The 26,431-nt window shown below is 37.8% G+C and overlaps 1 protein-coding gene and 2 long non-coding RNA genes across 25 annotated transcripts in view; 1 reads left to right on the top strand and 2 right to left on the bottom strand.

Annotated features, from left to right (window-relative positions):
* PICALM (phosphatidylinositol binding clathrin assembly protein) overlaps positions 1-24,113 on the bottom strand; it is a 102,429-nt gene extending 78,316 nt beyond the window's left edge. For 5 of the 22 annotated variants that reach the window (XM_072794919.1, XM_072794917.1, XM_072794914.1 and 2 more), the window contains exon 1: positions 23,586-24,112. In XM_072794919.1, coding sequence (XP_072651020.1) covers positions 23,586-23,715 — 130 coding nt within the window. In that variant the 5' untranslated portion in view covers positions 23,716-24,112. Of the gene's footprint in view, positions 1-23,585 lie in introns of all 22 variants that reach the window. The other 17 variants (XM_072794927.1, XM_072794924.1, XM_072794926.1 and 14 more) reach the window with 6 other exon arrangements.
* Positions 269-23,579, bottom strand: LOC140615108 (uncharacterized). Its single transcript, XR_012015785.1, has 2 exons — positions 6,767-23,579; positions 269-416 (listed from the first exon to the last, which is right to left on the bottom strand). It is a non-coding gene; the product is annotated as an uncharacterized lncRNA (long non-coding RNA).
* Positions 23,259-26,431, top strand: part of LOC140615105 (uncharacterized) — a 140,884-nt gene continuing 137,711 nt past the window's right edge. For both annotated transcript variants that reach the window (XR_012015779.1, XR_012015780.1), the window contains exon 1: positions 23,259-23,522. This is a non-coding gene — a long non-coding RNA (uncharacterized lncRNA). The remainder of the gene's footprint in view (positions 23,523-26,431) is intronic.

Genomic DNA, 26,431 nt, shown 5'->3' on the forward strand with positions numbered 1-26,431 from the left:
TGTACAGCGAAACAATAGGACTCTAGCAAAAACAAGGATTCAGGTCTCCGTAATTTTGAGGCTGTTTAGGATTCCATTCTAGTACTCCAAAGTGGTGATTTCCAAACATTGACACCCTATTCCCATCCCAGATTCCAAATAAGGATCTTAAAGGTGAGGAGATACATATGTTATTAAATACTACTCCAAAGACAACCATTACTTCTGTTCATTTTTACCAGAAAGTAAATGATAGTTACTTAACAGAATAAAAACACATCACTTGATATAAGAACAAAAAAGATTTATTTATATGAAAAGAAAATGAAAGCATTACAGTGCTCCAACATAAAAAAAGCAATATATCCATGATATAAACACAAAGTGTTTTCCTTCCCTTCTTTGAAGATCTGAAGTTTCAGAATTACCAATCCCACCTGTAGGAAAGGACACGTGTTAAGTATCAAGTAATTTAAGAGTAAATGCAAAATTACAACTTCACTCCTTTTGTATTACATTCTAAGAATTTACTACTAATTAGCCCAGTTAAAGAGATATAACCAGGATTCTTAATAATCTAATACTGGATCAGAAATACGCAAAATATAATCTCCTAAGTAAAATAAAGTCAATGAACAACTCAACCTAGTATTATTTATCACCACCAAACAGTTCAAGGGAACAGAAAAAAATTAAAAGAATTCTTTCATTCCAACAAAACCAAGAAGCAGGAATCAAAGCTTAAGAACCTTCTCAAGGGACACCTGGGTGGCTGAGCAGTTGGGCGCCTGCCTTTGGCTCAGGTCGTGATCCAGGGATCCAGGATCGAGTCCCTCATCAGGCTCCCTGCCTATGTCTCTGTCTCTTTCAGCCTGTGTCTCTCATGAATAAATAAATAAAATCTTAAAAAAAAAAAAAAAAAAAAAAAAAAAAAAAAAAACAGCTCCTCAAATGCAGATCAGCGTACTGTATAGGAAAAAAAAATTATCTGGAGTCCAAGGAACTAGGACTAAGTCTGGAGAAAAGTATGTTATTAATAGGGAGTGATCAAGTGTCCTGGTTTTCCTGAAACAGTTCTGGTTTACACGTGTTGTCCCAGTGTCCCATTCAGATAGCACATCCTTTCATTCTCAAAAGTGACCCAGTTTGGAATATAAATTCTATGTCACCCTAGTTTAAGTGACCTAATAAAAGTCTACATGTAGCTAAAGGATTAATATACTACCACCATGTACTCCTGGCATATTTGCATTTTTCTTTCTGGAGTGCTGTATTCTCATTCTTCCCTAGCCTTCCCAAAACACAAACGAACTTCCATTCCATTCATTTTATCCTCTGATCCCCCAACCCAAGGGCATTTTCCTAACATTAATCTCTGATTCTAATTTTTTCACCTTGACAAAACCATCTTTTAACTTGAACAAAAACCACTATCCAAATGATAGTGATTCTCAAGTGATTCTCAATTTTCTTCTCTGAAAATCAGTCTAAGGTCTTCTGGGGAGTTGGAGATTTTCACCTCTATATCCAAAAACATCAGGAATATAATCTCAATTTACCCCAAGTATTCCTTTTCTGTTTTTAGAAATCAAGACTCATTCTTTGGGCAGCCCCAGTGGCACAGTGGTTTAGCGCCGCCTGCAGCCTGGGGTGTGATCCTGGAGACCCGGGATTGAGTCCCACATCGGGCTCCCTGCATGGGAGACTGCTTCTCCCTCTGCCTGTGTCTCTGCTTCTCTCTTCACTCTCTCTGAATGAATGAATAAATAAATCTTAAAAAAAAAAAAAAAGACTCATTCTTTACTTTGTTAAAATGAACTCATGAGTCTTTTGTTTTCTTATATCCTCCACAATGTGTGACATGATGCTATAAATATTTATAGGTGAAACAAAAGCCCATTTCTCCAAACAAAAAATTAGTGAGGGCAGAGGGAGAGTAATAGGCAAAAAGTTGTCTTCACAGCTAAGTTATAATTAACAGTCCAGCCTATCTCTAAAACTTAAACAGGAATCCAGGAGTGGGGGTGACTGGGTGACGGGCACTGAGGTGGGCACTTGACGGGATGAACACTGGGTGTTGTATGTTGGCAAATTGAACACCAATAAAAAATAAATTTAGATATATAAAAAAAAAGGAATCCAGAAGATTTTCATGGCTTTTTGTAACAGTTCAAATTCTGCCTAGTCAGAGTGAACAATGAATTGCAGTCAGACTCTCTGCCACAGTCTACCTCATTCAGAAAACACAAGTTCATGTCCCAGATGCGATGAGAACAATAGAATCTTTATGTTTCATCTTCCTATAGCCTTGTAGACCTTAGTAGGAACAAGTTGAAATTCCATATATTTCACAATATTTATCACATACTACAATATGCCAAATAGTCTTAGGCCTTGGAAATAGGCAACAGAGGACAAAGCTGCTGCCTTCAGGAAGCTTATAACAATAGTTGAGGAGAAACTAGTTGGGGAGAAATAATCAGTAAACAAATGAAAAATATATGTCAGATGGTGATAACTGCTAAAGATTTCTTAGCACCTAAGAAGGATGGGACATGTGTTGTGGGAGGCTGCTAATTACACATGATAATCAGGAGTCTTTGGATAAAGAGACTTTTGAAAATTACAGTAACAATGGTAGTGTGTCACCAGTGGCCTCTAGGCCTATGGAACTGACTACCATAATCAACTCCCATTTTCCAGAGAGTGGAGAAGTATGGAGGTATCCTATTCATCCTACATCACACATGTCTGCTTCACCGTTGCTAAATCAAAGCCTTATTGAACAGAATCTTCTCTTGTTGATTCTACAAAGCCTATAGTTTTATGTAGATAATAAGTAGGGTCTGGGAATCTCTAATTTATATATTTGTACACTTCACAATTAAACCAAAACCTTGAGTCAAATTACACCAGCCATTTACTAGGTATCAAAAGACCCTTCTAAACCACTAACAAATGAAGGCCACTTCTAAAAAAATTTTTTCAAACTGCTGTAAACATTCTGATATAGCCAGAAATAGATAAGCACAAAATAATTAAGCTATCTACACAGCTTTAAGTTTTTAAATAACGCTAAGTGGAAAATATGAGTAATTAATTATTAAGTCACCATAAAGTAAAGAAGTATTTTTCCTAAAAAGCTGAAACTTAAGCCTTTGAGTTTCTACAAGGAATAATCACTGAGTGTTTCAACAAAAAATATCTCCACCCTCACACATTTTGTAACTATACAACCGTTCTTATAAAATTCCATTATGATCCATGTTTGCCTATTTCTCAGCATTAAAAAAGCCTGATAATTTCATCCTCTGACAAATGCCTTTTTAAAAGGCATTATCTTCTGAGGTAAAAATCTGCTGTATTAGCTGTCAAAATTAAGATTGAAAATGCTTTTGTAACTTAAATTCCATGTAAATTATGCCTCAATAATGTTAAAGGGGGAAAAGCTCCCCCACTAGTTTGAATCTGTAAGACTAGGCTTTTGCCATAACTGTTTGATCTAAGAAAGACTTTTTCAAGAACTATGTATGAGTATAGGAAATTTGGCATGTTTTATTTAAATTCCAAAATAAAGCTATTATTTGATTAAATCTATGTTTAAAAGTCACCGACCTAAGTATATTACAGAAAATATTTAAGAGTTAATATTTAATTAGTATTTTGAGGATTATCTCTTCTATTAAAAGTTGACATGATCACAATGTATTCTACACACTGCGCAATTAATTATGGATTTATTCCTTCTAAATATAGGTTTTAAGTATTTCTCAATACAAGGTACTCTGACCTCTGCTGCTAGGGAATTTAGAAACAATGAATTTAACACTCAACATATGTCATACGTAATGCTTACAATGGGTTTTTATTTAGCAGTTCTGCTTCTATGTACCAGTGATAATAATGCTAATAATAAAAGGCTAAGAAAAGTCTTAGTTGATGCTTTCATATAAGTAGCTATTTCTATTTATTTTAATAAGATAATACATATATTTTCAAAATCTATATATTCTAACTGTAGATAAATATCTAAAAAGTCTCTTAAATTTCTGAGATAATATATATTTCTCTTGGTTTGTTATGAGAAGGCAATATAAATCTTAAATGGTCTAGTCAAGCAGCAAAGAAAAATTCAACAACCTTTCTCCCTTTTCTAGAGTATCAACCTTTCACCAATTTTCCTTTTGCTATGATGATAAAGGCTCCCCCAAACAGGCCTCCTACACAACTAAAAGACTACTACTTTGAATAGTACTACTTTTCAAAGTATGATCTCCCCCTAAACTTGACAAATACTGGAGAACATTAACTACACCTTCCAGAATGAACGGATTGGCAGATTGGGAAAAGGGGTGTTTTTAGTTTTTTCGATTCTTTTTAAGTTCATTTCTCCCTGTGAGAGCTCTTATTTGACTTACATTCGTTTGATAGTCTATCCTAAGTATTATTCATTTCCAATCTCTGCTTCAAACAGTTATGATGAAGACACTAATCTACCACTAAAGCTCTACTCTAGGCTCTCCCATTTCTTTGCATGGTGCCTGCCATCCATATCCATTTTGATGTGCTAAGACTATACAATAACAAGAGGAAGTGACATTAGAATAAGCAAAGGATCTAGAATCAAATTACAGAGTCACTATTTATAATTACAACCTCATGCACGTTAATTAGCCATTCAGTTTCAATATCTCTATTTTAAAAATAGGATTATCACAATAGTACAAAAACATACTTAAAATACTTTATAAACTTTAAAACAGTATTACAAATATTAGTTTTATTTAGCATCTTATTTTATTGATGAGTTTTCCCTCATCACTTTTCCAATACAGTATTATGAAACCACCTCAAATTCAATGACTTCTGTATAACCTTCTTTAGAAGGTATATAAAATTCAGTTTCTTCAACTGGGAAGTGTAACTATAGATACATGCATACATGGCAAAATCTTTATATATGCAGATCTCTCTATACAAAGTTCTTTCATACCCTTAGTCTTCTGATTATTACAATAGCCTTGTGACAAGGCAAGAGATGCTCTATTATCTTCACTGTAAAGATTTAAACACTTGCCTATCTAAAGTAACACAATACAATGGCTGTGATGGAACTACATTCTGTAAAACAGTAATCTTTCCACTAGAGGGATGAAGATACAAATTTTCTCTCCATTCTCTCTCTTCATTCCAAGTAGTCCGAGTCTTGTCTTCATTTTCACTATTTTAAAATTCATTCACCTCTCTTTTTCTCTCTCACTATCTAATCCCCAGTACAGACAATAACTACTTCTTGTTTGGCATAGTATATTCTGCTCATTGGCACCATCTTCATTCTGGCTACCATCAACTGAAGTTGACAAGGAAGGTCATGTCATTCAAACCAATTTCACTAGGAACAGGTTTTAAGAGTTTTGGACAGCCCCATCTCGAAGTGTCACAGAAACTGTAAGCTTTAATTTACAAACAAGCTTTAAAAACTAACAATGTTATGAAACAAAGTTAATTCACCAGATTTCAGGTGAAGAGGGCTTACATGATTTCCCATGAGAGGAACACGCAAACAATTTTCCAGTCATCTAACCCAGAGATGTAATCATTCCCAATTCTTAAAAAACAACAAAACAAAACAGGCTCAAAAGCTACAGGTTGGTCACCATGTTAGGAAGACACAACTCTGATGAAGAAACTCAAAGAAAAAAGCATTCCTAGGTTAGGTCTACAAGCCCAAAGACAGGAAACTACTTACAAGTTTTCCATCTCCTGATAAATGATCTTCACCTCGTACAGCACCTTCAGCAGTCACAGAATGTCTCAGCCTTCTGGGCGGCTCTATAAAGAGCTTTCTAACTTAGCTGTCAGTTGCAACTCTATAACTAATTCTTAATTCAGTACCTGCTATTGTTCTTTATTCCCACTCAGGTGTGTTGTGGGATGTTTCCGGATGTGTTAGAAATCTGAAAATAAGGCCTTAATCCCCTCTAGGTCACCAACTCAAAACAATATTTTGCAAGAATATGAAGAACAAAAACAAATGAATGTTTATACTGTACCAAGTCTAAAATTTTATACTGAATGAATACCTAACACAAATTCCAAACCTCATAAATAATACACAACAGTTTGTCAAAAATAATACACACATTAACTTACAAAAGCTAATTCTGAGAAAAGAAAACAATGGAGGAAATACTGTTAGCTAAGCCTTAATTTCTCGGTCATCAAACAGCAGGTTTTACTTCTAAAAGTACAAATAGGTATAAGGATAATGTGGTTACATCTTCCAGATCTGAAAAAGTGATCACATAAAAAACAAACTCGATCTTTCCTCCTGTTTCATACCAAAAGTTCAAATGCAGCTATCTTATACATATCTTCTTTTTAAAGATTTATTTATTTATTTACTCATGATAGACACACACACACAGAGAGAGAGAGAGAGAGAGAGAGAGAGGCAGAAACACAGGCAGAGGGTGAAGAAGGCTCCATGCGAGAGCCGGACACGGCACTCGTTCCCGGAACTCCAGGACCGCGCCCGGGGCCAAAGGCAAGTGCTAAACCGCTGAGCCACTCAGGGATCCCCTCTTACTCATATCTTATATCTTTCCTCTTGAATATGCAGTTTTTAAAAACAAATTAACTGTAGAGCAACACTCAATTTTGTATTCATCAACAAATACTCATACGGGCCTTATAAAATCAAAATTAGACCAATTCCCCCATGACAGCTGACCTGAAATAAAGCTAACAATCAAAATTAGTGAAATCAGTTTTATCTGCTACTCACCGTAAATGCTACACCTTTCGAAAATCCTGCCCCTCTTTTTCCAAAGATGCTATCTGCAGATTAACTTAGCAGTTAGAAAAAGTATAAGCAACTATTAAAAACAAGTTTCCTACATATAATTATGAATTGAATACAACTAAAGATCATTCTAAACTATACCAATAAGTTGCTTATTTAATTTCATGACACAAAAGGTAAAAAGATGACCAAAGAGAAAGATAGCTCACACTATATTTGACAAGTATTTGAAAGTCAACCCAAAACTTGCTACATGTATGTACAAGTACTGCAAGTAAAAACGTTGAGACCAAAAATGAGTAAGCAGCTAATCAGAAAAACTGATGCAACTTTGGGCCTATTCTAAAGTTCTAGTATTAATAAGTAGATATATCCAACCCCCATCCACTATATATATATATATACACACACACACACACACACACACACACACAGTATACATATAGTTCAGAAACAAAGTCCTTCCAACAAGCAAATAATTAACAATCTTAAAACAATAATGCTTAGATTTCTATGGTTCTATGAAGTTAGAATAAGGGATAAAAATAAGGTTTGAGAAATAATTCACAAATTTATCACTAAACCAAATAATTTTATGATATTGCAAAAACATGAGCACACGATGATAGACTAGTGATGCTTCATTATATACCCACAACAGATCTCCCATCATGACCAACAGTCATCAAATCCAAGACATTAACCAATGTAAATCATGCAGTCTATGGCAATAGTTAAGTGACCACCATCCTCACCCTTTTTCAGGTATCAATTTATAATCCCAGCATGAATACTATAACCTGATCAAGTGATCCAGCTAGCTTAAGATCAAGACCATATCTGAATATTTTCAATATAAAGATTAATTCTATCCAAGAAATACTTCATATTTAAAAAACAAAAAACTGTTGACTACACTAAGTCCATTATCTTCATTAAAGATTTAAGTATGCACTAGGCATTACATTCTGGATATTGGGGATACCAGGGTATATAATGCAGAGTCCCTGTTTTCAGGAGAGATAATAAACATTTACAGGATGCTATGAGAGGGAAGGAAAGCAGGCAGGCAAAGAGCGAGCAAGTGAGCAGCCTCTGCAGAAGCAGAGAGGTGCAATTCAATTACAAGTGCTATCCAGGTTTGGCTCATTTGGCAGGGGGCAGAGGGGACAAAAGTGTACAGTCATCCTTCACTTAACAGGACTATCCTATGCAAATATACTAGACCAAAGGGGGCAAACCTGAAAGAAAGATAAATACCCTGTGGTCAACATGACCAACTGAAATGAAAAAAAAAAATCACAAAAAAGCAAGCACTTGATACATGGTTTGAAAGAAGGCTCCTATTATTAAATTATCTTTATATTTTATTATTTATGTTTTAAACAAGGCTACAAAAAAATTCACATTTTTGTTGGAAATTTCCTCTTAAAGACACTTAAAACAATGCTGCCCCTCCCTCCTAATGACAGTAAGATGCACAAGTTCAAATTGTTTTCAAGTAATGATATAGTAGTAGGTGGGACACTCCAATGGAAAATGAAGCAAAAGCTCATGTAGAAACTGTCCATAATCTTAGCTGCCAAAGCACGAAACCAAGAACACAAAAGCTAGAGGAGCACAAATATATAACATCACACAACAGCAGAGTAGGGAGGCAATTTAGAAAATAAGCAATTTAAACCAGTAATGGATATCCTTAAGGTCAAATGGAGCTGGGACAGCCTCCCATATATCAGTTCAGGGATTATTCCTCTTGAAGCATATTAATAATTTACTCCAAAAAGTACAGGAAGCTACTATTTCCAAATGTAATCTTACATATTTATGAAATTATATTTCTGAAAAAAAGATTTTTTTCCTAACAATATCCTGTTCCCTAAAAGTCCTCTATGAGCTAAGAAGTCCTTTAAACTGCCTGGCATCCACTTAAAGTTCTTTGTTGCATTTTAATGCTAAGTCTCTATATGCTTCTACTAGTAGTATCTCAATTTATGCATTTGTACAACACAGATAATAAGCCATATATACTCAATAGGTTTTATAAGGATTATGTTATGCTTCAAAACAGAAAGGATTCTTTAAATCTTATTAGCTATTATCCCTATAATGCAGATTATATCCTAATTAAACTGATTTGATCAGATTTTGTATAACACCAAGTCTGAAAAGTCTCCTTAACCTTTTATAAACTCTCTATGTCAGGGCAAAATTAGGTATGTAACATCTCTGTTCAGAAGACTTTTTCAATAATTCCTGCACAATCTATGGACTCAGAAATCCCAAGAATCTCAGATATTGCCACTGTCGATGCAGTCTATAGTAATCAAGCTAATATAAAAAGCACGAAGCAGCAAAATCTCATTTTCAAGATCAGCAAAACTCTTTTTATCTACCGTATTTTTACACTAGCAACAGAAAAGAAAGATCTAGTATAATCTCGAAAATCAGCTCTCTGGTCCAACTTCACCCACAGTAGTCAAAAGCTACATAGAGGTGAGATATATCTAAAGTTTATGATTGAAACCCATACGTCATCCACAATCTAGCTTAATTAATTACTCCCAAACCTATCCCTCCGGAAGCCCCAAAGGACCCCATTCACCCTCTATAATTAGACTCCTTTGTTCCCCAAACACACTTCCAGCCTTCCTACCTGCAAATGTTTGCTCATGCTGTTTCCTCCACTTCAAATACCTATTGCTCCTAACTACGTATCACGTAAGGTCCAGTTCTCCCCCTTATCAAAAGCAGTATCTTTCTCTCCTGTGATTTTCAATGACATTTGACGTGAACTTTATCTCACATTGCCTGGTAATACAGCTATCTATATACGTCATCTTCCCTTCTAGACAGAGGACATGATCAGAAATCTTACTTTTGGATTTCTCAATAATCTCTACACAGTAACTTAGATACAATATGCAATTGCTAATGAGTGTATTAATTTCCACAAGATTAAGAGAGTCTTGTTTGGTAGAGATCAAGCTTTAAAAACCTATGCAGGGATCCCTGGGTGGCGCAGCGGTTTGGCGCCTGACTTTGGCCCAGGGCGTGATCCTGGAGACCCGGGATCGAATCCCACGTCAGGCTCCCTGCATGGAGCCTGCTTCTCCCTCTGCCTGTGTCTCTGCCTCTCTCTCTCTCTCAGTCTGTGACTATGATGAATAAATAAATAAATTTTTAAAAATAAATAAATAAATAAATAAAAACCTATGCATGCAGAATAAAAAAACCTATGCAAGACTAGGATGACTAGGTGGCTCAGTCAGTTAAACATCTGCCTTCAGCTCAGATCATGATTCCAGGGTCTTGGGATGGAGCCCTACATCAGGTTCCCTGCTCAGTAGGGAGTCTGCTTCTCCCTTTCCATGTGCTCATGCATCTGTGCTCTCTCTTGCTCTCAAATAAATCTTTAAAAAAACAAAACAAAACCTATGACTTACTAATAACTAATGTATCATTTGCAGATAAATACATGTTAGTAGTTAAATCCCATAAATCAAACATGCCCCAAGAATCTCACTTTAACTGGTTTATCAAACCTTTTGTATTCATAATGACCATATTTTGTGTTTAAGTTCATTCATAAATTTGGAACTCAGAAAACTCAATTTCCAGACAAACTCACAAAAGCCATGAGATCAGTGTAGCTGATTTTATTTAGCAACCCAAGCCACCATCTATAACAATATTCAGAAGTTCAATTTCATATACCAAGCTTATCTAATCCTTTGAACAAATGGTCAACAGGACTGTGCATGTCTTTCTTCCTATCCCTTTCAATAACCCTACCACAAATTACTTCGGAAAAGGAAAGAATACTTCCCCAGTTCCACAGCACTGATTTTGAAAGTAGGAAAACAGCTAATAAGCAGGAGGAAAGGGGACTCTAAAATAAGAGTCTGGAGAAGAGCACTGAAGAGATCAAATCTACCAAGATAACTCTTGCCTCTATAAGACCTTAATTACTCCTTCTCCAGCCTCATCTCCCTCTTTCATTAACACTTTGCATTCCACCATACAGAACTACTAAGAGTTGTCCCCAAACACATCATAATGTTCTTTTTTGCCTCCATGTCACTGCATGTGCTAATCTACTTAGAAGAAACTTCTTTGTCCATCTGGCAAATAACTATTCATCCTTAAAATCCTTGCTTATCTCCTCTAAGAAGCTGTGACTAACCTTCAAACTCCCTTAGTTCAGCCCTTACTTTGAAACTTTATGTAAAAAGTACTATGCATTTATCTCAATGTATTACAATTATTTGTTCACATCTTCACTATTTGATGTCATGTTCCTTTTAAGGTAAGGACCAAGTGTCATTCATCTTTACATTCTTTTCTCTATTTTCATCACTTTCTCTCAGCACCCCACTAACTGCTTCTTACTCTTACTAGTGTCTTTGTTGGTATTCCTCAATGTTAAACAGAACTCTTAGAACTTCTGCCCCATAGTCTTACCTCATACACCAAGTAAAAGATTTTGATAGTTTCCTAGAGAATTTTAGTAACACCAATTTAAAATATATATATATAAATATGTATTTGCTCTTACAATTCTCCCTTTTCTACTCAGACCTTTTCCAAGAAAAAAAAGTCATACAAAATGATTAACTCTCAGGTCATTAGGTTCACAAATGAATTAAGACTTACCTACATTTCACTTTCAAAAAAAAAATTAATTTGGATTTTCACAAGCAATTCACCACAGAGTCCTAGAACTAGGAAAGGGAATAGCTTAAGGGGGTAGTAGGAAGAAACTAATCAAGGTCAAAGCTTAGCTCATTCAATAGAGCCTATTAGTCATATACTTCATTTCTGAGTTTCTTTATTCACACTTCAAAAGTTTTGCCAATGTTTTATAACAAACCACACAATGCTTAGCAAACAAGGCCTTATGGCATTCTGCTATCAGATGTGGACTGCTGCAGATAAAACTAAGTTTAAAATCAAGGATTGGGGGATCCCTGGGTGGCTCAGCAGTTTGATGCCTGCCTTCGCCCCAGGGCGTGGTCCTGGGGTCCTGGGATTGAGCCCCACATCTGGCTCCCTGCATTGAGCCTGCTTCTCCCTCTGCTTGTGTCTCTGCCTCTCTCTCTCTATGTGTCTCTCATGAATAAATAAATAAAAATATTTTTAAAAATAAAAAAATAAAATAAAATAAAGGATTGCTTAGGAATTCACTTTTAACAATCACACATAAGCAAACAATAATAATAATAATAATAATAATAATGGAAAGAAAGATAGGGAAAGAAGAAAACTCAATTTGACTAACTTGAACTCATCTGTTTGAAATTAAATATACCAATAATAGGTAGGTTCTGGAAAGAGTAACATTTTACTGTGTAGCTCTAGTTATACATAATCCAACTTTGGAAGTTTATTTCCCAACTTCCATAATTTCTCACATCTTCAACCAATAAAGAATTTACTTGATCATGGAAATGGAAGTTTAAACAACCACTACTCATAGCAGACTATTGCTTCTACAGCAATCATATTCTTCCTTAAGAAACCCTAAAACACTGTTTGAAAGCAAATTAGAAACCCCCCCATGAAAATTTCATTCCTCCTTTATTCTTTCAACATCGTTTTACTGCACACTTGGTATATGCTGTTTGTAGCACAGTAGACACTTAAGGGCTCTTTGAAAAAATTCTAATTATAAAAGCTATAAAAAATTACAACATAGTGCTTACAGGAAATTACAAGGCTCTTTGGAAATGTACACACTATTTTATGGAGACAAAAGTACTGCTTATTGATACACAACGAAGTATTATCTCTCCACACATTTAAAAGATTATATGAGAACCTAAAAAACAAAATAAAATAAAATGTGTATCACATTAGATTAAGTGACCTATCCAGTTGAAAAAATGTTTGACTCAAATATTTTCATTTATCAATGAACTATGTAACTTAGTACCAACAAGGAAATCTTTTTTTCTCCCTCACTAATGTCAATATTCATATTACACAGGGGCATAGTAGGGTTATACCATATGACAACTTTAAAAGAAGGCAAGAGGAATCCTTAATTTTCCTTAATACCACCTTGCCCTCAAACCATATACAAAAATTAATTCAAAATTGGGACGACTGGAGTGGCTCAGTGGTTGAGCATCTGCCTTCAGCTCATAGCATGATCCCTGGGGTCGAGGGATCCAGTCCCTGTGGGGATCAGGCTCCCTGTGGGGGTATGCTTTCTCCCTCTGCCTGTGTATCTCATGAATAAATAAATAAACTCTTAAAAAATTTAATTCAAAATTGATCAAACCTAAAAATAAGAGCTAAAAACTGTAAAACTCTTTAAGAGTAGTTTAGGTATAAATCTGAATAACTGTATAGCAGCCAAAGGTTTTTTAGTTATTATACCAAAAGCACACTCAAAATAAAAAACAAAAATTGCAACTTCAAAATTAAAAATGTTTGTGCATCAAAGGGCAATACCAAAAACAGTGGAAAGACAAACAACAGGATGGGGAAGGAAAAAGACCTGCAAATTATATGAAGATCAAGCATCCGGAAAATGTAAAGAACTCTTCTAGTATTGAAATATATAAAGAATCAAATTTAAAAATGAACAAAGGACCTGGACATTTTTTCAAAGATATACAAAGGTCAACAAGCACATAAAAAGATGTTCAACATCATTAGTCATTAGAGAAACACAAACCAAAATCACAAATTATCACTTAACACCCATTTATGGAATGGGTACAATATAAATTTTTTTAATTTTTAAAAGTAACAAGTGCTGGCAAAATGTAGAAAAACTGAAACATTTATACACTGGTGTTGGGAATGTAAATGGTGCAGTGGCTGTGGAAAAGTCTCGTCATTTCGCACAAAGTTTAATATTTCTGTATGATCCAGTAATTATTCTCCTAGGTATATACTCAAAACTAAAAACATGTTCACACAAGCACTCATATAGGAATGTTCTTAATGAGTTTTAAGAGGTAACCAACCCAAATGTCCATCAATGGACATTGATAATGGAATGGATAAACAGAATGTGGCATATCCACCCAAGGGAATATTATTAGGTTATGATAAAGAATCAAGTACTGTTATATGCCACAACATAAACCTTGAAAGCATTAAGCTGGGACGCCTGGGTGGCTCAGCAGTTGAGCATCTGCCTTCGGCCCAGGTCGTGATCCTGGAGTCCCGGGATTGAGTCCCACATTGGGCTCCCTGCATTGGAGCCTGCTTCTCCCTCTGCCTGTGTCTCTGCCTATCTCTCTGTGTCTCTCATAAATAAATAAAATCTTAAAAAAAAATAAAAAAAGAATTAAGCTAAGTGAAAGATATCATACATAAAAGGCCACATATGCATGATTCCATTAACATGAAATGTCCAGAAGAGGAAAATCCATAAAAGTAAATTAATGGTTGTTGGAGAATGAACGTAGGGAAAATAGAAGTGATTGCTAAATTTGATTTCTTTTGGGGCCAATGGAAAATATTCTAGAATTAGATAGCGGTGATGGTTGCATACAGCACTATACAGATACTAAAACCCACTGAATTGAATACTTTAATGAATTTTATGTTGTGTGAATTATCTCTATGTAAAAATGTTTAAAAAAATCACTTTGCCTCATAACCCCCTTTCTCACATTAGATTTGGATTAAATAATATTTCAAATTACTCAATATCCTGCATGAATCAGATTCCTGCAAACTGTTTCAAGTATGTTAAAAAAGTCTGCTGGGGCGCCTGGGTGGCTCAGCTGGTTAGGCATCCACCCAACTCTTGGTTTTGGCTCAGGTCATGATCTCATGATTGTGAAATACCCGGGGTCTATTTGAGATTCTTTCCCCTCCCTCTCTCTCCTCTTCTGCTCCTCTCCCTGCCCATGCGCTCATGAACACACATGCCCACCTGTGTCACTCTCAAGAAAGAAAGAAAGAAAGAAAGAAAGAAAGAAAGAAAGAAAGAAAGAAAGAAAGAAAGAATCTTTTAGAAGGGGGAGGGGTCTGCCAATCCTCTGTGAATGATGTGAATACAATCTTGCTACTTAGTTTTTGGTATATACTTGAATTACAGTAAGACTTTCACACATTAACTGTATTCAAAATATGGTATATTCATGTTTCTTAAGCATCCACAAGATAGCTATTACAACATGTAATATTTTTAACATCACATATACACACCACAACCCTTGTTCAGAGTTTAGTCACATGAAGAGATCTATAACCAATAGAAACATGTTCATTAAGTATAAATATGAAGTCACTTGTACAATATGTCTACAATCTTTAGTGAGAAAAGAAATTTGGAAAGCAATGCTAGCTGCTTCGACCACCAACTAGAAGTGTCCCCTGAGCAAAATTAGAGCCCCTAAGGATGCTTTCAAATAGTAAGTTTATCGCTAAAAGTATCAGCACCATTTTGGAAATTACTGCTAGAATTCCAAATGTTCAAACGTTCAGTAATCCCCACTAGACCCTAGACCCACTAGACTTCTTGAGATTTAGTGGTCCTACTATCACAATCATCACTACTAACACCTGCCTCCTATTCCATAAAGCTTCATTTTAAAACAATCATTTCTTTCCTTTTGCATTTTGACATTAAGTGTACTTTATCCTTCCTTACATCTAAAATGAATCTGCCATACAGTTAGTACTCTCGAGGGCCCCTGCACACAGACTACAATGTGATCACCACCTCCTAGAATTGTTCAAGGAAGCAACTCTGAAAAAACATTTCAAATCTATATATGGTCCTCTCCTTAATTCTTAAAGTTAATTTCTACTTTTAAGAACATATCCTCAAAAACATGTCTCAATACAGTTTTCAAGGGGATCCCCGGGTGGCGCAGCGGTTTGGCGCCTGCCTTTGGCCCAGGGCGCGATCCTGGAGACCTGGGATCGAATCCCACGTCGGGCTCCCTGCGTGGAGCCTGCTTCTCCCTCTGCCTGTGTCTCTGCCTCTCTCTCTCTCTCTGTGAGACTATCATAAATAAATAAAAAAAAAATTAAAAAAAAATACAGTTTTCAAACTGAGCAATGCTACCCCCAGTTTTTTTTTCTGGGACACTGTTTTGAAAACATTACCTACTATTTCAACAAAACTAGCCCTTTTAATGCTAGGTTCCATGAAACACATAGCCATCTGTTACATTTTTTATCAGTGCTACATTTTTATATTTATATTTATATTTATAAATATATTTTATATTTTTATATTTAATTTTGAAACCAGGTAATTGCCATTCAGGCCACTAAGAAAATCACCATAAATTTTTTAATTAGGGCAGCCCAGGTAGCTCAGCGGTTTAGCGCCGCCTTCAGCCAAGGGCCTAATCCTGGAGACCCGGGATCGAGTCCCACGTCGGGTTCCCTGCATGAAGCCTGCTTCTCCCTCTACCTGTGTCTCTGCCCCTCCCTCTCTCTCTCTCTCTCTCTGTCTCTCATGAATAAATGAATAAAATATTTTTTAAAAATTTTTTAATTAAACGCTTATTGGAATAGATCTCTATACTGCGTCCCATAGTTGTTCATGTAACAGTCTGAGCTGTGAAGGGAGATTAGGTGTAATCATCCAATATTTACTGAACACCCACAGAGTTACTGATTAGGTACTTTGAGATGAGATATAGAACAGTACAGAAAGGTACAGTTCCTATTCTACAGAGAAAACACAGGTGAACCCAAAACATATATAAAAGCATGATACTAACTACAGTTTAACAAAATTATAAATTTTAAGGGGTGATGACAAGGTTGGAGTAACAGGATCAGGGGAAGTTGTTCAGTAATGTCTTTAGGAAAGAGGCTACTTTAACTGTGAGCCTTAAGGAAAGCAAGTTTTTAAAAGGTTTAAAAGGAGGGAGGTATCTGTTTTGACACAGAAAAAACTATTTTGTGTCCAAAGAATGGTATGTGCAGTTGCTAAAAGTTTGAGAGTCAAGAACTTATTTTGGCACAACAGGTTAACCGAAGTGCTTGGCTGAAAAGAAATAGCTTAGATGTTTAAAAAAAAAAAAAAAAAAAAAACGAGGAAAAATGGATCGAGTCCCAATTAATGATGAACTTTTATTAAGGTCTTTTAGGAAAAGAATTAGGTATTATTGTTGGATTGTTTTTGCTTCCAGCGGTCTCCAAGTCACACCGCACTTTCCTTCCAATCTACTTAGCAGTATGTCATAAATTATGCCACATCTCTTGCTCAAAGTCCTCCAAAGGTTGGGTCACTATTAACTACCAAATTACTCCAAGTTTAAAACATCTCTTAAATCTACTTCCTCAGTATCCTTTTCTCCTAATACACACTCTTCCTTAGTTCCATTTTCCAGTCTCAAAACTTTTCCAATCTTAAAAACTGGAAACGCCCAATGAGATCCTATTTATGTGGGTTTTCTCAATCAATATTTACTATATTAGGAGTTAAAACAGAATTTTAAATACATCTACTAATTCTTTTTAAAATAACAAATCTCATTCCATGTTAATAATTTCCATGAAAAATAACTATTTTCCAAAACTAAAATTTAGAACAGGAGTATTGTTTTTACCTTTTTACAAAACTTTTTACTATCTGGCTTAAGAAAAAACTGTTGGATTAATCGTATCTGTTACTACATTCAATCTTGCTGCAATATCATACCTCTCATAGCCCCCAGAAAATTCTACTGTACATTAGTGAAAGAAGAAAAATGAAAAAGGCAAATAATGTCTTAGTATAGGAATATAGTTTTGACCGCACAAATAAGCTGAAAGAGTCTTGGGAACTTCCAGAAGTGCCAGAACCACACTTTTAAGAACCACTGCCATGAATAAATGAATATGGTTTATTCATTCCCTGGAACAGAAAAGCATTATGTAAAATGTCACACTGAGATGAAAACACAAACCTGATGCTAGACTTCCTGGGTTCAAATCCCAGTTCTCCTCTTTCTGGTTATGACTAAAATTAAACTTCTCAGCACCTTAGCTTCTTCAGTAAAATAGTGATAATAAAACCTTTCTCACAAAGTTGTTGGAAGGAATAAAGTTTAAAGTTAATAAATGTAGGGATCCCTGGGTGGCGCAGCGGTTTGGCGCCTGCCTTTGGCCCAGGGCGCGATCCTGGAGACCCGGGGTCGAATCCCACGTCAGGCTCTCTGCATGGAGCCTGCTTCTCCCTCTACCTGTGTGTCTCTGCCTCTCTGTCTCTCTCTGTGTGACTATCATGAATAAATAAATTAAATCTTTAAAAAAAAAATAAAAAAAAATAAAGTTAATAAATGTAAAGTGTTTAGTACAGTGAGTGCCCAGCACAAAACAAAAACAAATAAATAATAGTTAAATAAATATAAAATCAAACAATACATAAATACAAAGAATATGTGTTGCTGTACTGCCACTACGTTCTAGTATAACTTGAAAAATCCTTAATACTGTATTCCGATAACCTAGCCAATTACAACTCTGAACATATTAATACAACAGTTAGGTTCATCAGAATTCCCTTTAAGGAATATCATTAGGAAAATCGGACTACCTGGAAATGTTTCTCCATTAACCATATACACAATGAACATATAAAATTCTAAAAGGTCAAGTCCAAAAATTTCAATTCTCTAGAGAAATATATAAAGCAGTTTAACAGGGAACATACTGAGACAGAACACAAAGTAACGGAAATGCCACTTCAGTCACCAAAAGAACAGGAAGAGCAAATACTAAGACTGTACTTTGAAAATCTAACCCTATTTCTTCTTGGTAGGGCTCTAACGCCTTGCCAAGAAGCCTTTAAGTTTATTTTTCTTACTTCTTTGATTTTAAAGGGGAAATCATGAAACTAAGCAGTTTGGAAATAAAACAGAAGAGAAGCACTTTTATGTGCATCATGGTAAACTTTTACATCAAATATTTTAAATGATAATCAGGGTCAAAATAAACAATTTTATTAAAAATAATGCAATTCCGGTGATTAAAATAGGTATTTTAACTATTAATGTACTTTTAACACATCTAATTAAATATTTCAATTAAGTGTTTCACAAATCAAATAAGGAAAAAAAAATCCTAGTCACCTCTAATGAAGTGTTATTTATCTGCCACTCTAAATTAAATCTGAAAACACCTCTAAAAATATATTCAGATATATAAAATATAAACATAAAAAGCTTTGCTATAAGTATTTTTTAAAAAGATGCCTAGAGTCCAACATTATTTTTAAAAATAACAAGTCCACTAGTGAAGCCTAAGTACTTTTCAAAGGTATTTTAAGAATTCATTTGCTAATTACAAATAAGGCAGCTACCAAAATGGTTATATATCAAGGTCTCTTCTGAGTTTCTCTTTTAAAATGCATACAATTCAGAGGTATAACTATATATATCAAGGAGGAAAAAAACTCCATTTGTGTCATTCTACTACATACCTAAGGCATTTGACATACTTGATTCCACTACCATTTTCCGTATTCCAGAACTATTAAAGACTAAATAGTAAGAGACAGAGTAGGTTAAATAATGAAAAGTGAAAATATAAATCATATGGTTAACTTTTATGACAAAGAATAGCAACTCCATACATTAACCACAAAGCAATTGCCTCTTTAAAACAAGATCCATTTGGAAAGCCTCTTATTACTTTATTTCTAAACAAGACACACCTTGGGGCAGATTTCCCACTTAGTATCTTCCTCACATGCATCTTCTTGCAAATCCGATCCCAGTTACTAGATACCCTCCCAATATACAAACAAAGCACCCACTGGAAGTCACAAATCAAAATATTTGATTAAAAAGGTAATTACTTCAGGTACTTTTTGATATTTTACATACATTTTCAATGGTTATACAACCACTAATCCAAAATACCTTCTACATATTCAATACATGCAAATTATTACTTTAAAAAAATGGTTTCCACAATTAAATTAGGCAAGGTAAAGATCCAGTATACAACAGGCAAATCCCCACCATAGCTACACAGAGATACACTTAAAATCGGTGCTTAATAAGAGCAAGATCTTGATTTGTTGTCAAGACCTAAGGCAGATGACAGATGGAATGAAGTATCCCTGGAAATTAACCAGGAAAAAAATAGAGATAAAAAAGTGAAACCATTATTGCCATTAATATAAATATTATGTTTCAGTGCAGCATGTAAATGCCCAAGGACAGTAAATTAAACAAGCATAGGAAAAAGAAAATTAAGCATTCATATCAAAAAACAAAATAAGACTAAAGGTTATGAAGTCAGATAATAATGGTTTTTGAATTAAGAATTTATAAATTTAAAAAAATTGTGTCTGGGGCACCTGGGTAGCTCAGTTAAGCGTCCAGACTCTTGATTTCTGCTCAGGTCATGGTCTCAGAGTCTTAGGATTGAGCCCCACTCTGGGCTCCGTGCTGGGGGTGGAACCTGCTTAAGATTCTCTCTTCTCCAACCCCTCTCTTTAAAAAATTAATAGAAAGTAAAAATTGTGTTTTGTTTATACTTGATTACGGATGTTTGAAGCATTCTATATCCTCTTTAAATGGAGTTAGAAACTACTTCCTAGGCATATGGCTTGCCTCTCCCACAGTCAAAAGGGAAGATTAAATTAGATCATGGTTAGTCCCCAGCAAACTGAAATCCTTCCATTTAAGGTTTGCTATTCTACTTTATGACCATTAGAGGCCTGAAACTAAACACAGATTGTATTTATTTTTACATATATGTTTCAAGTTGGACAACTCTTCATAGTAGGGACCCTAGTTAACACTATTATCTATAGACATCTATAAGCAAAGCAAAAGATCTTTCTTTTAAAGCTTTTTTTTTTTTTTAATATTTTATTTATTTATTTAGGATAGTCACAGAGAGAGAGAGAGAGAGGCAGAGACACAGGCAGAGGGAGAAGCAGGCTCCATGCACCGGGAGCCTGACGTGGGATTCGATCCCGGGTCTCCAGGATCGCACCCTGGGCCAAAGGCAGGCGCCAAACCGCTGCGCCACCCAGGGATCCCCAAAAGATCTTTCTTAAACAAGTATACAACGTAGTATAAATTAAACTATAATTCATAGATTATAATAATCACTTCCTAATATGGAAAGACCTTGGCGAAATACATAGAAACCACTTCCACAGTGTAAAGGCCTATAGGGAAAAGAACAGTCCTAAGCATATTTTTGTTAGATAGTATTTTAAAAATGAAATTGCTTTCACTAAGTTCAACTAAGGCAATAGTTACTCAAGATATTAGAAGGTGCAAAAGAACTAACCCCTCGCTAGGAAGAAAAATGCCTAAAAAAGAATTATCTCTACATTAAAGCCTGAAGTTCATGGTGTCAAGACACAGAACTGTCTGTGAAAGCCTTTTTAATTTTCTGGAAGCATATTAAAGTGTGTGGGGGAGGGAAGGTGTTCAGAAAAACCACTCATTGGCCAGACTTTACTTAGTATAAAGTTACATCATTACTGAAAACTTGCTATATGGGCATTTAAAACAATATGGGGAAAAGAGTATTTTAAAACCTTACTGAAAGGAACTCCAGTAGTGGCAACTTACATGGTTTTAAAGAAAAAAAAAAATCACACATTATCAGGAATATTCAAGTTCTGAAGTGGAAGCTTATAAACACAACTGTGGTAGAGAACTACAAACGTGAGTTTACCCTCCAAACCTAATCCCAACTGGCATGTACAGTAGCTGCTATTACATGAGAAAAAGGCTAGCACTAATAAAACCACAAGAAAATATCACTCTCCTAACCCTATTTAACCTATTTTCTACCCTTCTTGACATGTGTTAAAATGACTACTGCTACATTTAAAATACTGCAAAAACCTTTATAAAGACTTATAAAAGCCATACATTTCTTTAAAATGTATCATTTTCAAGTGAGCAGAGAGGAAACTAGTTCTTACAGTAACAAGTAGTTTCTTCACCTACCCCCAAAACCAAAAAAGAAAAATAAAAAACAACTAACAAAAACTGACAGTCTCAGGGCAAACCATAAGATTAGTTACAGCAAGCCAAGTAGTCACTTGAAAGGAAGTAAACCGTAAAGCTGTCTACTCCAAATATCAGATAATAAAAAAATCACATTTGGCTTCACAAATTCATTTTAAAGAAGTTTCCATTTACAAAAGTGTCATCATTTAAATATATTCCACATTTTCTAAACAGTCAAGGACTGACAGTTAAAAAGTAGCCTGTATGATCAGCGCATTAGAGAAAAACCAAGCAGTAAGGATTTATTTTTTTTTCACTTTCCCACAGAGAAGGAACAAGTCACAATGAATAATGGGTTTGTCTGTAGCAATAACTTGTTCTAACAGAACTTCATGAGCAAAGTATCTTGAAAGAATTCACATTTTGTACTTTTTTTTTTTTTTTTTAAATGCAGACCTTACGGCCAAAGTCCAAAATGAGAAATCAAAACAGGACTCCTGTCAGTGAATTCCCTTTCAGGACATGCTCACTCTTGCTTCAAACAGTAAAGCAAAGTTAACTTTGATGTAGAATAAAATTCAGGCTAGTGTGTCCAGTTAACATTTTAAAAAAGAAATTATTATTGTGCCTATTTCCCTGTTTTTCTCCTGAAAAGTTTTAGGCTGCTCCACTGAGTCAAAGCTTGAGTAACCATCCACTGAGCTTTGTACCTCGAGGTAAAGAAAAGAAAAATGAGGATATTACAAGTGGCTTCCAGGTTTGGAAAAAGTTGGGAGGAGTCAGCTATGGTAATTGTATGTAAGTTAGTGAATGGAGTAATATTACGCCGGTTAAGAGAAAATGGTCCCCCGAGATAACCAGCATAAGTAAAAAGCAGTCTGAACTCGAGCATCATCAATCACCTTTTCTGCATTTTTAAAGAGAACGTATGTTATCCGTAGGTTTGATGTTAATCCATCTTTTATTCCAATAACCTACACTTCATACTAAACCTTCTAAACTCAAACCGCCAGGGTTAACAGTTCCAGAAAATGATACCACTATCAGCCAATCCTTCTGCAGATTCCCATTAGAAAAAGAAATATGGGGGGCGGAGGAGGGGGGGGCTGACATGCACAACTACCTAAAAAGCGTGAAAATAGAATGATCAAATTCCACCAGAGGCAATTAAACGCTTCCCACAAAGCGTTCCCAACACCCAAACGGAAAACCTTTACTTTCACTGTCACAAAGAAAGTAATTTGGGATAAAAGTCCTATTGAATAGGATGCATCTGACATAAAAAGAGACGAAGGGACCTAACTGAACCTACGGATGCAAAGAAATGTAACCCCAAAATGAGAGAGGACAGAAAAACCAGAGAAGCGAAGGGGCAGAAGAGGCCGGAGGAGCAAAGGAAGTGGGGATCGCTTCAGCCGAGGCAGCCTCCAGGACCGCGGAGAAGCCGGGATCCAGGTCCGCGGAACCGGGCGTTTACGGAACCCGAAGGCTAACGGGGAAACAATGGGGGCGGAGAGGCCGGGAGCGAGCGGAGACGTTCAGGAGAGGGCGACGAGGGAGCGCGCCGGGGGGTCAGCGGGCAGGCGGCTGCACAGGCAGAGGCGGCAGCGAGCGCGGAGAGGCCGGGTGGAGAGGCAAGTCGGTCGGGGTGACGGGGCGTCGCGGCGCCCCGGGCGGGAGAGCCAGGGTCCCCCAGGCACCTGGGCGGGGGAGTGGCTTATCCGGGAACGGAAGCCGTGAAGGCAGGTGTGATGGAGGCAAACAAGAATACACCTCGGAGCGGCCCAGGACCCGCCGCGCCAGGCGAGGCGCCGGCGAGGAGGCGGCAGCACAAGGGGGTAAGAAAACAGAAGGAAGGGACGCGGGTGGCGGGGTCGGGGGCCGCGGTCGGCTTCACTCACAGTCCAGGTGCTTTTTCTTGGGCCCCATGATCTCGTGGGTCGTGGCCTTGCATACTGTCTTGGAGACGGCGGAGCCGGTGACACTGTGCTGGGCGGCGGTGATTCGGTCCGTCAGGCTCTGGCCGGACATCTCTGCGGCTCCTCCGCCACCCCTCCCGCGCGGCAGCCGGCGGGGACAGGGACCCCCAAGCGCCGGAGGACCCCCACCCCCCACCGCACCCCCTACCCCCACCGGCTCCTTCTCCGCCTGCCGGCCTGGGGCGGGGCTCAGGGCCGCGCGCTGCCACCCAGCCCAGAAAGAACCGGCTCGTGTCACCCGCGGGGTCAGGCACGGTGTCGGGCACTCCCCTGCCCCCGCCTCAGCTCAGCCCACCCCTTCCCTGGTCAGCTGGAGCCGGGCAGGGCAAGAGGGACAGGCAGCTGCAGGAAAATGGCGGCGCCAGGCTCCTCCTCGGAGCTTTCCGGGCTGTCCCGGGTCACGTGACTCGGGCGCCGCCCCTCCGCCGCCTTCTCCCGCCCCTTTTCCCTTCCCTTTCCTCTTCGACGCCCGCCCTCCCTCGCTCAGCGAGGGAAGAGCGGGGCGGCGCCCGCGCGTTACGTGATGGAACCCGCCCGGCGGGCGCAACAGGAGGCCCGCCCCGGGGCAGCGCGCGGCCGGCCGCGTCACGTGACGCTCCCTGCCAACAGGTCGCCCGAGGCGGGCCGCGGGGGTCACAGAGGGCAGGGGCGGCGGGGGAGGGGCGCGGCGGGCGCGGCGGGCCGGGAGCGGGCGGGGGCAGGTGGCGGCCGCCTCGGCCGCGTCTCCCCTCTCCCGCCCCGAGGGTCTCCTGGTGCGGGTGGTTGAAACCAACAGCCTGACAAAGACGAGGTGCGGCTGCCTTCGCAGCTCCGCCTGGGCCAGGGTCGGGCAAGGGCTCCGGATCCCGGGACTTCAGTGGCCGAGTCAAGATTTTGCTGAGGGACTCCCCCGAAGCCGTCCGCCTGGTTTTACGGAAAAGGAAGACGCTTCATTCGGCCCATTTCCTGAGCCTGCCAGCAGGCCTCTCCCTGCCGTGGAATTGTTGACGCTCTCCCTGCTTCCCTACTCCAGAAGGGATGGGGTTCCCCCCCCCCCATTTTCTTGAAAGGCTTGGAAATGTCACCCGTTTCTGTTTATTTCTCCTCTGAAGACTCAGACACGTTGCTGCCGGACTAAATTTAGAGACTAACCGGCCTGTATTCCTTCTGTAGGGTGTCAAATAGGACAGGAAACACATAACTTCACTGGAATTTGAAAAGGGAAGTAGTAGGATGATGTCAACAAATTAGCTTGACCCTACAAGGCCGAGTGCCTTCGTGACTTAGGTCCAGACCATAGAAGGAAGTGAGACGGCTGGCAAATGGAGAAGTCCCATTCAAAGAATTGAGACATCACTACCTGCCATCACCCCCTGCTTTAGTCTTTCTTCCCTTTGGCCTTTTTTCTCTTGGGTAAACCGGATTTTCAGAGGAGACACGGACACTGACCTGTAGACATTGTAGAGAAATGAACTGTCCTGTGAATCTGTTCTAGGAGATGCATATCTTTAACAGAGCCTTTTAAAATGTCACTAGGGCCACATTTATCTCAAGTTTAGGGATAAATTTTAAAATCTCTATGAATGTTAAATTACCGTGGTAGTCCTACGTAATCTTGCTAGTTTCAAATGAAATGCTAACATACTCCAAAAGTCTGTGTACGCCATCTGCCAGCCAAATCCAAAATCCGTGCTTCAATCTGGTGACTCTCAGAAGATGCAAAGCTAATAGTTAACATTTTATGTATCATATCACAGATTTTGTGGTCTTCTCCCATTCCCTCCCCCCACTTTTTTCACTATGGCTGGTGAAATTCTGCAGCACCATGGTTTGCCAAGAACATACAGTCTTGAACTAGCGGCTTCATCTTTGTCAAGCCAGTCCCAAATTTCACAAAACGGCAATGACTTCCTTCAGTGCATCTGCAACCCATCTGCAGTGTGGTGCTGCCCCATGTCCATCCAGCAGTACAGTTACCCAATCCTCAAGACATGTTGTCCATCATCCTTGCTACCTTTCTGTGGGTTCCACTGAGTGAATTACCAGGTCACCTGAGCCTCTCTATACTAATAAACCCCTGCTGAAGTCAGTCAACATGAGCATGGCATTTAGCTGTCAATAGCTAAATATTTCAACCTTAGGAAAAATGTAGACATTGTTCCTAATTACACAGCAGGAAACTTGTCTTTTTTGCACTACTATGAATGATATTATAGGCAAATATTTCACTGTTACGTTTACCAAAGAGGTTCTTACAAACCACCTTTATTCAAATTGTGGTCATATTCACTTTAGTATTAAACTAGCTTCTGTTAGGAATATCACTGTACTTTCAAGGATGCATTTTACAAGTTTCTAATTAAGTAAATAATCAGTGATCACTGTAGAAATTTATGTACAATGGTGAACTGAAAGATATGAAGAAATTTAGAAGATAGTGGGGAAGTATTCTAAGGATACGAGTTACTGACCTGCCTGCCCTGTCTCATATACTTAAGTTTTCTCTGTGTTCTGCTTTCCTTGGTATGTTCAAGAAATATCTTTATACTTGTCCCACAGATACTTCAAGCTCACTATAGCCAAAAATGACTTTTCTTATCCTTGCGCATTCCATATCCTTAATCCATACGGACCTTCTTTTTTTTGTTCCTTATTCCAGGAAGGCCTTACCACCTGCCCAGAAGTCCAAATCAGAAAACCGTGACTCTTTTAGCTCTCCTTCTCTCTTACTTCTCTTACTTAGTCTAATCTAGTTATATCCTTCAAGCCTATTTTCTTTCTAATACCAG

Source organism: Canis lupus, chromosome 23, assembly GCF_048164855.1.
Source record: "Canis lupus baileyi chromosome 23, mCanLup2.hap1, whole genome shotgun sequence".
NCBI lineage: Eukaryota > Metazoa > Chordata > Mammalia > Carnivora > Canidae > Canis > Canis lupus.